We start from the raw sequence: 16,932 nt of genomic DNA, 5'->3' as shown, positions 1-16,932 counted from the left end.
TGCAGTGCAGTTAATTAGTTAATTAATTCAAGCGCCTTGTCCCCCACAGATCCTGGCCCACCTTGTTGCCACCAAGGACGGAGTGACCGCGACGATTTCTGGGGTCCAGGTCGGTGTTTTGGCTTGTGTGACCCCATAACCTGAAGAACTGGGTCCCTTAAACCTTCCTCCCCACCCAAGAACCCCAGGGGATCCCCCGCGGCCCCCACATGTCTTCCTTTTGCCTTTTGATTGGTTCTGGGGCTTGCACTCAGGGCCTCAGCGCTCTGGCTGAGGGTTTTTGTGTTTTACGTTTTTGCTCTAGGCTTCAGGGTTTTTTTTTTTTTTTTTTTTTTTGGCGGGTTCATTGGAGATGAGTCTTAAAGACTTTCCTGCCTGGGCTGCTTTGAACCCCAATCCTAAGATCTCATCCTCCTGAGCAGCTAGGAGAACAGGCCTGAGCCACGGGTGCACCTGACTTTATTGTTTTTTCAAATAGGGTCTCCATATGGAGCCCGGGCTGGCCTGGAACTAGTGATCCTCCTGCTTTAGCCTCCTAAATGCTGGGGTCACAGATATAGTGGCTCCATGCCCAGCTCCCAGATAAGCTCATGTGTGTGTGTGTGTGTGTGTGTGTGTGTGTGTGTTTCTGAGACTCAAACTCAGGGCCTGAGTTCAAAATGCTCAAGATTAGAGCTCTACTAATGAGTCACTGATCCACTTCAGGCTTTTTGCTGGTTAATTGGGGATAAGAATCTCATAGGCTGGGAAGGTGGCTCAGTGGTAGAGTGCTTGCCTTGCATGCATGAGGCCCTGGGTTGGATTCCTCAGCACCACATAAGCAGAAAAAGCCAGAAGTGGTGCTGTGGTTCAAGTGGTAGAGCGCTAGCCTTGAGCTGAAGAGCTGAGGGACAGCGCTCAGACCCAGAGTTCAGGCCCCAGGACCAACCAAAAAGAAAAAAAGGAAAAGAATCTCTGCTGCAGCTTGCCTTCACCCTTGAAGTCACACCTTAGCAACCAGAGTAACTAAGATTACACGCATGAGCCACTTGTGGCAGCTCCAGATAACTTGTAGGGTGCCTGATAGCAACTCAAAAGTCTTCACTGAAATCTGAGGATCGTAGTTCAAAGACAGCCCAGGTGCTGGGTGCTGGTGGCTCACACCTGTCATCCTAGATACTCAGGAGGCTGAGATCTGAGGATCAAGGTTTAAATCCAGCCCTGGCAGGAAAGTCCAATAAAGACTCCAGTAAACCACTCAGAAAACTAGAAATGGTGCAAAAAAAAAAAAAAAAAAAAAAAAGAGCTCAGGCAAGAAAGTCTGTGAGATTCTTATCTCCAACAGACTAGTCAGGAAAAGCCCAAAGTGGTGTTGTGGCTCAAGTGGTAGAATGCTAGCCTTGAGCACAAAGAGGCTCAGGGACAGCGCCCAGACACAGAGTTCAAGACCAGGACTGCCCCCCCACCAAAAAAAAAAAGTCTTCATGTAGCCAGATGCTCGTGGCTCATGCCTATAATCCTAGCTACTCAGGAGTCACAGTTCAAAATCAGCCTGGACAGGACAGGAAAGTCCCGGGAGACTCACCTCTGATTAACCACAAAAAGCTGGAAGTGGAGCTATGGCTCACGTGGTAGAGTGCTGCTAGCCTTGGACACAAAAGCTCAGAGACAGCACGCAGACCCTGAGTTTAAGCCCCAGGACCAGCACCGGAAGTAAAAAGAAAGAAAGAAAAAAAAAGCCCATCATGTGTGTGTTCCTGGCAAGGCCCCAGTCAAGAGGAGTGTTGTGTGCTTCACTCCAGAAACGGCAAGAAGGGTTGCCAGAAGTTTCCATGGAGCCACCCCTGGGGCCTATATGAATCTGACCCTGAGCAGAAGATAGGCACCCCATCTCTGCCATGTGGAGGGGCCTTGAATTCCCACCAGGCCAAGGCCCAAGGCTGTAGCCAGGTGTCCCATGAGTGGCTGTCTGGGTGGAGGAGGGGAGCCTCTATTGTCTGCTGAGGATGCTGGGGACAGAGTGAGGCACAGAAGTCCTGCTGGGGATGTGGCTTAGTGATAGAGCGCTTGCCTAGCATACATGAAGCCCAAGGTTCGATTCCTCAGTACCACATACACAGAAAAAGGCAGAAGTGGTGGTGTGGTTTGAGTGGTAGAGTGCCAGCCTTGAGCCAAAGAAGCTCCAAGCCCCAGACTGGCCAAAAAAAAAAAAAAAAAAAAGGAGTGACTTTTGTTTATTTTTTTCAGACTTCACAAGGAAGACACAATGAATAAGAGAAAGAAGCCTCCCACATCAGGTATTTTATATATTCAGGTTGTTTTTTATTTATTTGTTGCTTGGTGGTTGTTGGTTTTTGTTTTTGTTTTTAGTGCTGGCAACTGGGGCTTGAACTCTAGGGTTGGGTGCTGTTCCTTAGTTGTCGTTTTTTTGTTGTGTTGTGTTGTGTTTTGTTTTGCTCGGCTGGTGCTCTGTCACTTGAGCCATAGCTCCGCTTCCAACCTGGGCTGCTTCGAACTATGATCCACAGCTTTTAGCCTGCCAAGTAGCTAGGATTGCAGGCGTGAGTCACTAATGCCTAGCTAGCATTTTTTCCTTTAAATTGTTATTATTTTTTCCGTGCTGGAGATGTGCTAGGCAGGCACTTTTGCCACTGAGTTAGTTAAATGTATACCCAACTCGGGCCCAAGTTCCTACTTTTTCTTTTGTAGTTTTTTCTTGTTGTTGTTGTTGTTGTTGCTCTGGGCCTGGGCTCTGTCCCTCAGCTCTTCAGCTCAAGAGTAACAGTCTACCACTTGAGCCACAGCTTCACTTTGGTTTTCTAGTGGTTTATTGGAGGTAAGAGGCTCATGGACTTTCCTGCCTGGGCTGGCTGGCTTTGAACCATGATCCTCGGATCTCAGCCTCCTGAGTAACTAGGATTATAGGTGTGAGCCACTGGTGCCCGGCTTCATATACTGTTTTGTAGAATGGAACTTCTTTGTTTTGTTTTGTTTTTGGGGTCTGGTCGTGGGGCCTGAACTCTGGGCCTGGGCACTGTCCCTCAGCTCTTCAGCTCAAGGCTAGTGCTCTACTACCACTTGAACCACAGTGCCACTTCTGGCTTTTTTCTTTTTGCTTATGTGGTGCTGGGGAATCGAACCTAGGGCCTCATGCATGCAAGGCAAGCGCTCTACCACTGAGCCACCTTCCTAGCCCCAATGGGAACTTCTTTGTACAACTACTTAAAGATAATAATAAAAAATGTATATATATAAAGCTAGGTTTGTGGCTGGGAAGGTGGCTTAGTGGTAGAGTGCTTGTCTAGTACCCATGAAGCCCTGGATTTGATTCCTCAGTACACATACACACAAAAAACCAGAAGTGGCACTGTGGCTCAAGTGATAGAGTGCTAGTCTTGAATAAAAGCAGCTCAGGACAGTGCCCAGACCCTGAGTTCAAGCCCCAAGACTGACCAGAAAAAACAGAAGGGCTAGAGTCTTGCTATATTGCTCAGACTGGTCCTGAACACCTGGACCCAGGCGATCCCTCCCATCTCAGCCTCCCAAGTAGATCAGGTCACAGGTCACAGGTCGCCTTTGGCCTAAGCTGGCATGGGTTGGTGCTTCTGCATTGGGGAGGAGCATGGGAGAATTTGTTGTAGAAATGTCTGAAGCTGGACATTGGTGGCTCATGCTTGTAAATCCTAGCTACTCAGGAGGCTGAGATCTGAGGATCATGGTTCAAAGCCAGCCCAGGCAGAAAAGTCCATGAGATTCTTATCTCCAATAAACCACCAGAAAACAGAAGTGGTGCTGTGGCTCAAGTGGTAGAGTGCTAGGCTTGAGCTGAAGAGCTGAGGGACAGCACCCAGGCCCAGAGTTCAAGCCCCATGATTGACAAAAAATAAATAAAAAGAAGAAGAAAATAGTTACCTAACACAGTCCTGTAAGCCAACAAATAAATAAACAATCCAGACCGGATGGAGAGGTGTATCCAAGGAAAAGTGAGTTTTCCCATGTTTCTCCCAGTCTGGCAGTGAGCCCGTGGCTTAGCCGTGTGGCTCCCAGGTTTCAGGGCAGCCATACCCAGAGGTGAACCTTGCCTAGGATTTGAAGTGTTGCAAGGCTCTTGTGGGGGTGGGTAGCTGAAGGTGGCACTCTGAGTGGCCAAAAATCTGGGTTCTTAACTTTTCTTGCTCATTGGGAGATAGTACTGAGGCTGTTGCCTCAGTTTCTTCTTTGGAAAACCAAAAGTAGAAAATACAAGTTGGGTTTTTTTTTGGGGGGGTGTGGGGTGAGGGGTTGGTGCCAGGTCTGGGGCTTGAACTCGGGACATGGATACTGTCCCTTCGCTTTTTCTGCTCAAGGCTGACACTCTACCTTTGAACCACTGCTGGTTCTGGGGGTGATTAATTGATATTAAACATCTCACAGACTTTTCTTGTCTGTGGTTTGGCTTTGAACTGCGATCCTCCTCAAATCTCAGCCTTCTGAGTAGCTAGGATTACAAGCATAAGCCTCTGGTGCTTGACAGAAACAGATTCCTTACAACTTAAGAACTATCATTTTACTTAGGGAATGATGAACTTACAATGGCACCCCCTGTTTTTTCCAAACAGAAAAGAAACACCATCTGAACACATTCAGTGTAGAGAGGAGAGAAGCATCGGCTGTGTGGAGAAAGGAAGGGGACACCTGGGGACAGCCAGGCCCACCCAAGATGGGTCACTTGGGACCTCTCTTGGCAGTAGATTCTCTGGTTTGCTGGACTCTGTGTATCCATAGATGGGTTGGGGCAAAGATCAGGAAGGTTCTGGAAGGTAGTGAAAGAAGCCAGTTCTCACCCTGCGTGGATGTCCTCTGGCGCTGAACACAAAGCTTAGCCTTATTTTATCTGAAATTAGTCCCAGGGGGCAGATCAAAGGAAGGAAATCAAGAGTTTCTCTTCCGTTGAAGATTTCACTTTTCATTTTGGTACAAATGTCTATGGACTCAGCCAACCTTAGTGTTTGCAAATCAGTGGTCACAAACCACGCCAACAAAGCTGTGTATTGTTGGATCCTTCCTGGCTGCCCAGGAGATGTGACAAATAATCAGCAGAAGCTGTGTGTGTGTGTGTGTGTGTGTGTGTGTGTGTGTGTGTGTGTGTGTGTGTGTGTGTGTGTGTGTGTGTGTGTGTGTGTGTGTGTGTGTGTGTGTGTGTGTGTGTAGACTGACTGGGACTTGAACTTAGGGCCTCAAGCTCTCGCTTGGCTTTTTTCCACTCAAGCACTCTGTGACTTGAGCCACACTTCCATTTCTAGTTTTTTGCTGCTTCATTGGACATAGGAGTCTTATGGAACTGGTCACTGGTGGCTCACGCCTGTAATCCTAGCTACTCAGGAGGCTGAGAGCTGAGAAACCCATTTCAAAGCCAGCCAGGGCAGGAAAATCTGTGAGACTCCTATTTCTAATTAACTATCAGGAAACTGGCAGTGGAGCTTTGGTTTAAAGTGGTAGAGAGCTAGCCTTGAGCAAAAAGAGCTCAGGGACAGCGCTCAGGCCCTGAGTTCAAGCCCCACAACTGACCAAAAAAAAAAAAAAAGTTTCATAGGTTTTCTAGCTCAGGCTGGCTTTGAACCACAATCCTCAGATCTTAGCATCCTGAGTAGCTAGGATGACCGGCGTGAGCCATACTGGCGCCCAGCTCTGTAAAACTCTTCTTCTCAATTAGCCAGGAAAAAGCTAGAAGTGGAGCTGTGGCTCAAGTGGTAACCTGCTAGTCTTGAGCAAAAAGTTCAAGGGCAGCCCCTAGGCCCTGAGTTTGACTGGCACAAAACAAAAACAAGCGACCAACGACTAAAACACCACACCTCTGCGTCCCCTGGTACCCACACAAGCACGCTATCTCAACACCTGTTTAGAGCTTCGCCCCATACCACTCCACAGAGAGCAGAGGAGCAGGTCTATCCTGAGCCAACTCAGGACAAGATGCCTCCTCCTGGTCCCCCCATAATTCCTTCATCTTCCTCTTCTTCCAGAAGAGGAAGGCCATCCCTCAAACCCCGCCAAGAGCCCCAGGTTGGAAAACTCCAACCAGGATGCCCAGAGTAACAAGTTGGACCCTTTCTGTCATCCTGAAGAGTCAGAAGACAGCTCAGGATACTCATTCTCTGCAGAGCTTTGCCCCAGGTAGGTGGCTTGGAACATTCCAGAAGGCATCCCCACTCACAGCCACAGCATAGCAGCTGGTGGGAAGGACGCAGAGGAGAAGCAGGCCAAGATGAGCCCTCCTACACCATGGCGCCTCCTGGGATGTCTGTCTGGCCTCTCCCAGCTCATCCTCCAAGGCCAACACTATAACTGAGCAACAGCTCGCGGACTGGCTCAAGGTCACAGAGTTGTTCAAGATCACACTCTTGGGCTGGGAAGGGGGCTCAGTGGCAGAGTGCTTGCCTTGCATGCATGAGGCCCTGGGTTCGATTCCTCAGCACCACAGAAGCAGAAAAAGCCAGCAGTGGTGCTGTGGCTCAAGTGGTAGAGCACTAGCCTTGAGCTGAAGAGCTGAGAGACAGCGCCCAGGCCCAGAGTTCAGGCCCCATGACTGACAAAAAAGAAAAAGGCCAAAAATTATATCCCCTAGGGGCTTGGGCTTAGCCCACACAAGGCCCTGGTTTCCATCCCAGCACTAGGAAAGAAAAATAACCATCTGCAGCCTCTCCTCATTAACCATCCTCTCTCCACCTTTGCCGTGTCTGGGGACCAAGATTCTACCTCTGTGCAAGCCCTTTCCACAGCTCCCACGTGGGAGAGACGCCATGCAGTCAGTGTTTGCTGGCTCTGCTTAACTAACCTCAACACAAGACCTTCCAGTTCCCTCCACATTGCTCCCATGACAGGATTCCATTCTTTTTCATGGCTGAGTAATACTCCGACACCATCCAATGTCCATGTCTGTGGGCCCTGGCTAGGAAGCTTTGAGTGCCACCCTTCTAACCTCCTACCTCCTCCTAGCATGTAAGGTGACAGTCCTGGGAGACCTCACTTTCTCTCCATTTTGTCTTTCTCCACACAGCTCTCCAAATGCGGACACTCACGTCCTCGGGCCCCTACAGCGACCGGAAAAGGAGCCTGATCTCCCTCCTTCCCAGGTAAGCTGCACTGTGACCTTGGAAGTACAGGAGACCCTGCTGAGGCTGCACTGCCCCGACCACAGGGTGCGGGGGAGGAGGAAGGAGAGGAGGACTAGCAGGGAGAGGAGGAAGGAGAGGAGGAGGAAGAAAAAGGAGGAGGAAGAAGAGGAAGAGGATGGAGAGGAGTAGGGGGAGGAAGAAGAAGATGGGGAAATGGAGGAGAAATAGGAGGAAATGGCCAGGCACCAGTGGCTCACGCCTGTCATCCTAGCTACTCAGGAGGCTGAGATCTGAGGATCATGGTTCAAAGCCAGCCCAGGAAGGAAAGTCCGAGAGACTCAGCTCCAATGAACCACCAGAAAACGGGAAGTGGCGCTGTGGCTCAGGTGGTAGGGCACTAGCCTTGAGCTGAAGAGCTGAGGGACAGCGCCCAGGCCCAGAGTTCAAGCCCCACAACCAACAAGAAAAAACAAAAACAAAAAAGGAAATGGAGAGGGAGATGGAAGAGGAGGGGGAAGGAGAAAGGAGAGAAGGATCAGGGAGAGGAGGAGGAGGGGGTTGGAGGACCAGGCAGAGGTAGCTTTTTCCAGGGCCTGCCCCTTCCTGCATCTTCATGGCTCCGGTGCTGGCTGTGTTGGCTTTCCAGGTTCCGGTGGGGAGGTTTGTCCCCCAGTTCGCCAGAGCCAGGAAGACAGCAGCCAGAAATGTGGAGGCCAGGGTGGAGGTGGCCACGAGCAAGCATAGGCCGGGCCGGCTGGTAAGAGGCTGGAGCTGGGGGCCTGGGCGGGCTGGGCACAGGCCTCTGTGTCGGGTTTTACCTCTGTCGGCCTTCTCTGACTCTTGCTGTTCCTGCCCCTCCCCCCTCCCCAGATGTGCACGGCTGGCAGCAGGCCCACAGGTCTGTGAGGCCTGCAGCCTCTTTCCTGAGTGTGCAGAAAGAATCAGACTTATCCCAAGCCCTACGCCAGGTTCTCTGTCCCTTACCACTGGGAATTTGGGGGGGTCACCATGTCTCACACAACCATGGAGAAGGTAAGGTAGATAGTGAGGATTCACAGCAACTGTGCCAGGAACCAACCCTAGCCCCGAATACCCTAGAAAGCCTGGAGCAGCTGAAGCTGGCTGGCAGAGGGCTTGTCTCCCATGTACTAGACCTGCGTTCCCGCCACAGTAAGGCAAATAAACAAGTAAACCAGAAAGATTACAAAGGTAGCATTCAGATGAATGGTGGCCAGGTGTTGGAGACAGTAGGCACAGCATGGGGAGTAGGGGGGTAGCTATAAAGAGCAGCTGGAAGCAGGCAGACTCTTAACTCCAGGGAACCAGCAGAAAACCGGAAGTGGCGCTGTGGCTCAAGTGGTAGAGCGCCTGCTTTGAGCTGAAGAGCTTAGGGACAGCGCCCAGGCTGAGTTCAAGCCCCACAAGTCACCCCCCCACCCCCCCCCCACCCCGCAAAAAAAAAAAAAAAAAAAACAGCCTTTTTTTTTTCCGGTCACGGGACTTGAACTCTGGGCCTGGGCGCTGTCCCTCAGCTCTCCAACTAAAGGCAAGCACTCTATCACTTGAGCCACAGCACCACTTCTGGTTTTCTGGTGATTTATTGGAGATAAGAGTCTCATGGATTTTCCTGCCCGGGCTGGCTTTGAACTGAGATTCTCAGATCTCAGCCCCCTGAGCAGCTTGGATTACAGGTGTAAGCTACCACCTGGCTTACAACCTTTTTTTGTCCACTGGTGAGGCTTGAACTCAGGGCCTGGGCGCTATCCCCGAGCTTTTTAACTAAGAATAGCACTCTACCACCTTGAGCCACAGTTCTACGTCTGATTTACACATGGTTCATTGGAGATAAGAGTCTCACTGACGTGCCTGCCCAGGCTGGCTTGGAACTGTGATCCTCAGATCTCAGCCTCCTGAGTAACCAGGATTACAGGTGTGAGACACAGGCTCCTAGCCCCAGACTTCTTTTCCTTCCCACAGGAAACTCTGCCTGAGCCAGGTGCCCAGCCAGCTAGCACCCAGTCATTTGGGGACCCCCCAGAGCTCAACCTCCAAGAGACCGGGGTGCTGGGAGAGCAGGCACAGGCAGATGACCCCTGCTCCCAGCAGCCTGGCCAGAAGCTCACCACTGTGCCTGGCAGTGGTGATTCTCTGCCAGAGTTCTGTCCCAAAGTGGAGGAGGGGCTGTGCAGCCTGGAAACAGCCAGCTTGCACCCCATGTCAAAACCAAGGAGCAACCATGAGCCTCCGACGCAGAGGCCTCAAGTGCCAAGTGATGGGCATCAGAGTGGGCGCCTGTCCGGCGGTGATGATGAAGAGGAGGAACCCGAATGTGGAGTCCCCCACGATGGGGCCGAAGCTGATCCGCCTGGGGTGGTTCAGGAAGCAGGAGATGGCATCCCAGGCTCTCCGGTGGGGTCCATTCCTGCCCTACACTCCGCCCAAGGCCTGAGCCCTCCCCTGATGTTCACAAACACCCCATCAATGGCCCAGGGTCTCCCCGAGCCTGGGGAGCTAAGCAGCCAGGCTGGGAGAGAAGCAGATCAGAACTGTCCCGTGGGCTGTTCCATGACAGAGACCCTTGTCATGGGGAACCTGACTCTGGAGGAGGCCGGGCCTCCGGCCTCTCCTGACAATCAGGCCCCCGAGCCAGACATCAGTGGGGCCCTGCAGGGCAGCGGAGGGGAGACAGAGCCGGAGGAGCAGCCCCTCTGCGAGGCCTCAGCTCTGGGGAATCCAGAGCCCACAGTGCATCCTGGAGATCCTGGCCTTGTAATCCTGGAAATAGGTCCACAGGTGGATCGGACACCGGATCCCCAAGGACCAGAAGTGATGGGCACACTGCCTTCCCCTGTGCCTGGAGAGCCAGCCGAGTTACCCAGCCAGTGCCAACAGCACCTCAGGGAGCTCCATCCATCCCCCCAAGTCTCCAGCCTGCTGAATGACCCAGACACAGCCGATGGCCCTCTGCAGGAGACCGCAGCCTGCTCGGGCGGCACAGACACCTCCACAGACCTGCCGGGGCCACCCCAAGTCTCTCTGGTTTCTGCAAGCCAGGTCTCATGGCCAGAATCGCCAGCCATGGAACTGGACTTCCTGCTGGACAGTCAGATGCAGGATGCCCTGGATGTCACCGATGTGGAACTCCCCCCTGAGCAGGTGAGCACGGCCGAGATGCCCCGTGGTAATGGAAGGGGGGGGGTTGTGGCATCCGTTCACCCAGCAGACTCCTGGGTTGGGGGTTTGTGCGTGTGCATGCGTGTGTGTGTGTGTGTGTGTGTGTGTGTGTGTGTTGCTGCGGATGGGACCCAGGGCCTGGCATTTTCTTTCTCTTTTTTTTGGCCAGTCGTGGGGCTTGAACTCTGGGCCTGGGTGCTGTCCCTCAGCTCTTCAGTTCAAGGCTAGCACGCTACTACTTGAGCCACAGTGCCACTTCTGATTTTCTGGTGGTTCATTGGAGATAAGTCTCACAGACTTTGCTTCCCTGGGCTGGCATTGAACTGCGATCCCCAGATCTCAGTCTCCTGAGTAGCTAGGATGACAGGCGTTAGCTGCTGACACCCAGCATGGGCCTGGCATTTTCTGGGCAAGCGTTGTACTGCTGAGCTGTACCCTCAGCTCAAACTGGGGGTCCTCCTCTGTCTTCTCGGAACAAAGAGCTGTCTTCTTTGATTGGATGGACCCAGGTTATGGCTCCTGAGCTGTGGCGGAGGGAAGACAGAAGGAGCTTCTGGGATGTGGGGTCAGGTGGGGTCAGGTGCACCCAGAAGGAAGAGTCCAAGGAAGCAGGACCCAGGGGGGCGTGGCTCTGTGACAGGGGCGTGGCTTCTCGGCTTCCTGTCACCAGCAAGTCAGAGCCACCCAGCGGCCAAGCAGGTTCCCATGGGCAGGACAGATGCCCCACCCCCACCCCCCAGCAGGATGGCAGAGGGAAGGGGACTCCTGGGAATAAGCAGAGATAGACCCAGAAACCAGCAAGGCCTCCTGTTGTCCTGATGGCTGTGAGCATCAAAGAAACCCCGGTCTCCTGCTCTGCTTAATGGTAATTGTTGAGCAGTTACACATCTGGGCCGGGGCGAGGTAGTGATGCAGTAGGGTTTAGTTTTGTTGGGTGTGGCTGGGCGGCAGGGCTCCAGAGCTGAGCACTTGGCTAGCTGCAGTAGACCCTGGGTTCCATCCTCAGCACTGCAAAAGCAAGCAAACAGCCTGGTACCAGTTTCTCAAGCCTCTTAACCCTCTGAGTAGCTAGGATTACAGGCATGAACCACCAGCATCCAGCTTCTAATTACATGTTTTTTGTGCATGTGTGCCAGTCCTAGACTTGAACTCAAGGCCTGGGTGCTATCCCTGAGGCTTTTTTTTTTTTTTTGCTAAGGCTACTACTGTGTCACTCGAACCACAGCTCCACTTTCAGCTTTTACTGGTTAATTGGGAATAAGAGTTTCACAGACTTACTTGCCTGGGTTGGCTTTGAACCACAATCCCAATTTCTGCCTCCTGAGTAGCCAGGATTACAAATATGAGCCACGGGCACCCGGTTACAAATTGTACTATTTGTTTGTTGGTTTATTTAGGCAGTTGTGAGGCTTGAACTCAGGACCTGGGCACTGCCCCTGAGCTCTTCTGCCAAGGCTAGCACTCTACCACTTTGAACCACAGCTCTACTTCCAGTTTTTGAGTGGTTAATTGGAGATAGAGTCTCTTTGGGAGGGGGGCAGGCCCTGAGAGGGTGGTTCAGTGGTAGATAGTGCTTGCATTTTTAAACCACAAAGTTGGCTACAGAAAAGACTCAAGCAGGGGCCGGGAAGGTGGCTCAGTGGTAGAGCGCTTGCCTTGCAGGCATGAGGCCCTGGGTTCGATTCCTCAGCACCACATAAGAAGTGATGCTGTGGCTCAAGTGCTAGAGCACTAGCTTTGAGCAAAAGAAACTCAGGGACAGCGCCCAGGCCCAGAGTTCAAGCCCCACGACCGACAAAAAAATGAAAGAAGCTGGGCGCTGGTGGCTCATGCCTGTAATCCTAGATACTCAGGAGGCTGAGATCTGAGGATCGCGGTTCAAAGCCAGCCCGGGCAGGAGAGACCGCGAGACTCCTATCTCCAATAAACCACCAGAAAACCGGAAGTGGCGCTGTAGCTCAAGTGGTAGAGTGCTCGCCTTGAGCTGAAGAGCTAAGGGACAGCGCCCAGGCCCAGAGTTCAAGCCCCAGGACCGACAAAAAAAAAAAAAAAAAAAAAATGAAAGAAAGAAAGAAAGGAAAGAGAGAGACACTGAAGACAGCGAGTCTGAAGCTGGTGTGTGTCCCAGCTTCTGAAACACTGACATTTGGGGCACAGTCATTTTGGGGGGGTCTGTAGACTTGGTGAGGTGTCCCCTTGAGGCAGAGATGCTGGGGTTCAGGGTGTTCCTCACCGTGCTTCTCTGAGGCTCTCCTCTCTTCAGGGGCCCCGCCAGGCCTGCCTGCCTCTCAGAGGAAGCCTCGGCAGCCGGGGATGGCCGGCTGCCTCCACCTCTTCTCTTCTTGCCTCTTTGCGCGTTTTGGCGTGGTGATCGGTGATGAACCGGACGCCTGAAGGAAACGACCGGGAGGGAGGAAGGGTGTAGGTGGGTTCCGTGTCAGAGGCTTTGACCTGTGGTTGGGCAGCTCCACTGCGGTGGGCCTGAGATGAGATCATGGCCGGGAGCGTGTGGGGAGCTTAAGGCTCTCTCACCATTGCAGCCAGGAAATGGAGCGCTGAGGAGGGAAAGAGGAAATGTGTTTTGGGAATAACCTGTACCATTCAAAGGCCACACCCACAGAGGCCCTTCTCCCCTAACCAGAGGCTGCCACGCCCACAGCAGGCTTCAACTCTCAAAGGCCCCGCCCATGGTGACCTGTTTCTTCCAATCAGAAAGTACCATTGCCCCTAGCAATCTTTCCCTACCAGCAAAAGCCCCACCCACCGTAAGCTTGCTTCCCCTCACTAGGTTCTCTCCCTAAGCAGCCTATGAATGGTAAATCCGTGGATGACATCAACGCACATGATTGAATAGGGGACTGGGAAGGTGGCACAGTGGTAGAATGCTTGCCTTGCATGCGTGAGGCCCTGGGTTCGATTCCTCAGCACCACAGAAGCAGAAGTGGCACTGTGGCTCAAGTGGTAGAGCGCTCTCCTTGAGCCGAAGAGCTGAGGGACAGCGCCCAGGCCCAGCATTCAGGTTCCACGACCAACAACAACAAAAACAGCCTACAAGGTGGGGACCAAACCCCCAGCATAGGAACCCTGAGGGGGGACAGTTCATATCCAAATGACAACAGATGAATGTCACAAAACCGCACCACCATGGACACGTTGATGACACTGTTGGTAAACTGCCCCCTAGTGGGGGACTGCGGTTCCTTCAGGAAAGGTGCCTTCCGTGTCCACTGCTCCAAGATGGGTTCTTCACATACTGCGCTCTCCTCCTAGGGCTTTCCTGAAGGGACAACGCCAGGCCTCGAGTGGCCTGGCCCCAGCCCATGTGCCACCATCGGAGACCCGGTTGCAGTGATGGAGGCGAAGCCGAGGTAAGCCCCGAACCTGATTGGCCAGCCCTGTGCTCTGGGGGGTAATGAGTGCTCCCCAGTTCCCCTCACCCTCTAGCTAGGGAGAGTGAGCCTCATTTTTCACACTGCCTGTGAACCCCTGGCTTCTTGAAAATGGAGATCAGCGATCAACTAAGCCAGTCTCTGTTCCCAGGAGCCCAGTGACACCAGATCTGTAGGTTCTGTGACTCTGTGTATAAGAGTTTCTTGGGGCTGGGCGGTGGTGGCTCACACCAGTAATCCTAGCTACTCAGGAGCCTGAGATCTAGGATCACGGTCCAAAGCCAGTCCCGGCAGGAAAGTCTGTGAGACTCTTATCTCCAATAAACCACCAGAAAACCGGAAGTGGTGCTGTAGCTCAAGTGGTAGAGTTCCCCTTGAGCTGAAGAGCTGAGGGACAGCGCCCAGGCCCAGAGTTCAGGCCCCACGACCACCAAAAAAATAAATAAATAAAAGAATTTCTTGGGAACAGGGATTGCCCATGGGCAGGGGGAAGAGACTGGGCAAGGAGCAACCATCCGGGGCTTCTCAACCCTGCCACGCATGAGACTCTAATGTCCCACCTCCTTTCGTCTCCTGATCTGACAGCCCAGGCCAGCCACCATTTCCCTGTTTTTCGGTCATCAGTGTGCAGCGTGTGTCTGTGTGTGTCCGTGTGTGTGTGTGTCCGTGTGTGTGTCCGTGTGTGTGCGCGCGTGTGCATGCGTATGTGTAGAACATGCCTTCCCCTGCCATCCCAGGTTTATAACCCACTCCCAAGCTCAGCAGTAGCGGAGGACAGGGTCTGTTGTGTGCGCTGCGGGGGAGGGACACTGCCCTCCCTGGTCCCCTCTCCTTTCCTTCCCCCAACCCCTCCCCCTCCCCCTCTTCCCTGGCACAGCCTAGACTGGGCTGAGGGAGGAGGCAGAGTGTTGGCCTGAGGTCCACACGGGGAAGGCCCTGACCCTTCTGCCAGCCCATCTGCTGTGCCCACAGGTACTGGCCAGGCCCACTCCACATGGAGGTGCAGACATACATGCACCCGGCACTAGCCCAAACCCTAACCTCACGGGAACAGCGATCCTGTCCTACCCTAACCCTAACCATGCCTTGCATGAGCCTGAACACTGCCCCTCACCTAACAACATCCTTTGTTTTTTTTTTCCTTGTCAGTCGTGGGGCTTGAACTCTGGGTCTAGGCGCTGTCCCTCAGTTCCTCAGCTAAAGGCAAGTGCTCTACCACTTGAGCCACAGCACTACATCTGGTTTTCTGTGGGTTCGTTGGAGATAAGAGTTTCTCAGAGCCGGGAGCTGGTGGCTCACGCCTGTAATCCTAGCTACTCAGGAGGCTGAGATCTGAAGATCGTGGTTCAAAGCCAGCCCAGGCAGGAAAGTTTGTGAGACTCTTACCTCCAATAAACCATTCAAAAAACCGGAAGTGGCCCTGTGGCTCAAGTGCTCCCCTTGAGCTGAAGAGCTGAGGGACAGCGCCCAGGCCCTGAGTTTAAGACCCAGGACCGACAAAAAAAAAAAAAAAAAAAAAAAAAAAAAAGTCTCATGGACTTTCCTGTCCAAGCTAGCTTTGAACCATGATCCTCGGATCTCAGACTTCTGAGTAGCTAGGATTATAGGTGTGAACCACTGGCGCCCACCTGGCACAACAATCATCTTAATCCCAGCCTTAAACCTAGCTCCCCTCCCTCTAGATCCTAATTCTAAACCGAACCACCTTTGTAACCATCTCCCGAGGCCCAATGCTCCTCGGAACCTACCCAACCCTGACCAAACCTCCACTTAATTCCACCCCACTCCTGACCCCAGCTGTACCCCAGGCCACCCTGTCCCACTTCATGTGGAAACTTCCTTTAAACTAGCCCTTCCCATTACCGTCACCTACCTGTACCCTAATGATTCATCTTAGCCCAACTCCAACCCTGACCGAACCATGATACCCCTTGTCACCCCAACCCTCTTCCTCTTATCCCACACCTCAGCTCCCCTTCCTCAGTGCTGGGCTGCTGGCTCCGCTCTTTCTGTGGCTCTGAGAATGATGGTGACAGGCCCCCCACTGGGACCAGTGATAGAGCACTGGGCAGCCCCAGGGGTTCAGGGTGCTAAAGGTAGTGGAATTGAAGCCCCAGGACCCATTGGGAAAGAACTTCCCAGAAGCCTGAGAGGGCTCCCAGATAACTAGGATTTCAGCTGGATGGAGCCGCGAGGCCCAGGCGGGAGGAGGGGCAGGGCACCACAGAAGAGCGAGGGCCGGGTCCTGGGCAAAGAGAAGAGGCAGAGGCCAGAGGAAGGCCTCCAGCTCAGCAATGACTTCCCTCCTCCCAGGCCAGTTGAGGGAACCCCGGCCCCCGCGCCCTCCCGGATGGACGACGCCACTGACACCGTGCGTGGCCTCATCGTGGAACTCTCCAACCTCAAGTAAGTTGGGGTGTGGCTGTGGGGGGTCCGGCAGGTAGAGTTGGGGGTAGCCACTGGGACGCAAGGAGAAACTGAGGCAAGAACCCTCTGTAGGCAGCAATTCTCCTGGGGGTCTCCACCGCCACCGCAATCACACCATCAAGTTGGGCTGGAGGAGGCGGGCTTGGGCAGCCTCTCGCGCGCAGGTGCAGCCCACTGGAGGGGTTCTGGCCCGGCAGCGGCCTCCGTCCCTGGAGAGGGTGACTTCCGGGGGACTCCGACCATGGTGCTCCTTTTCCCACGCAGCCGACTGATAATGAGCACCCACCGGGATCTGGAAGCCTGCAAGCGCCTCAGTTCCCGCAAGGCAAAGGCACCCCATAAAGCCAAGGGGTCTGGGGGCGCCCCCCTGGGGGAGCAGGGCTGGAGGGCGCTGTAGGCTGCCCGCACGGCCTCAGTCTGGAGCACCCAGCTTTTGAAATCCCTCTTGCTCCCCTGGCTGACTCCTCCAGAGGGTTGGCCTGGGCACCCCCCCCCCCCCCCAGCAGACAGGAAGTGAGTTTTCCACAGGTTTCCATCCGAGGCCCAGGGCCGGGACCCCAGCCATCCCGTGCCCCCCACCCCCATCCCCTTAGCCGTGTATCTGGATTTGCAAATTGATGTTTGAATTTACTCCCCTTCCGGAAGCGGCCCCTGGTCCCTTAGTTGTCTTCCTCCTCCTGCATGTGTTTTGGCTTCTCCTGGGACGAGGTAATAAATGTGGGTGGGCCCTCGTGACTTGCCGTCAGAGTGGAGGCATTTCCGGCCCCCCACCCACCGCCTTCCTCTGGCTAGTACTGAGGCTTGAACTTGGCCCCCGGGGCTTGTCCCTTGAGCTTTTACTGATGGGACTGGCGCTCTACCACTTGAGCCAC

General features: G+C 53.6%; 1 protein-coding gene across 1 annotated transcript; it reads left to right on the top strand.

Moving 5' to 3' along the window:
- Positions 1–46: 46 nt before the first annotated feature.
- On the top strand, positions 47–16,786 carry Brme1 (break repair meiotic recombinase recruitment factor 1). The gene is made up of 9 exons (XM_070001828.1): positions 47–109; positions 2,227–2,276; positions 5,979–6,129; positions 7,013–7,088; positions 7,717–7,827; positions 9,048–10,226; positions 13,515–13,612; positions 15,947–16,039; positions 16,325–16,786. The coding sequence occupies exons 2-9, from the start codon at positions 2,246–2,248 to the stop codon at positions 16,455–16,457; spliced, it is 1,872 nt and encodes a 623-aa protein (XP_069857929.1). The 5' UTR covers positions 47–109; positions 2,227–2,245; the 3' UTR covers positions 16,458–16,786.
- Positions 16,787–16,932: the final 146 nt, after the last annotated feature.

Source organism: Dipodomys merriami, unplaced genomic scaffold, assembly GCF_024711535.1.
Source record: "Dipodomys merriami isolate MVZ:Mamm:240054 unplaced genomic scaffold, mDipMer1.0.p SCAF_6, whole genome shotgun sequence".
NCBI lineage: Eukaryota > Metazoa > Chordata > Mammalia > Rodentia > Heteromyidae > Dipodomys > Dipodomys merriami.
Note: the sequence above shows the minus strand (reverse complement) of the source record. Positions and strands in the feature narration are given on the sequence as shown.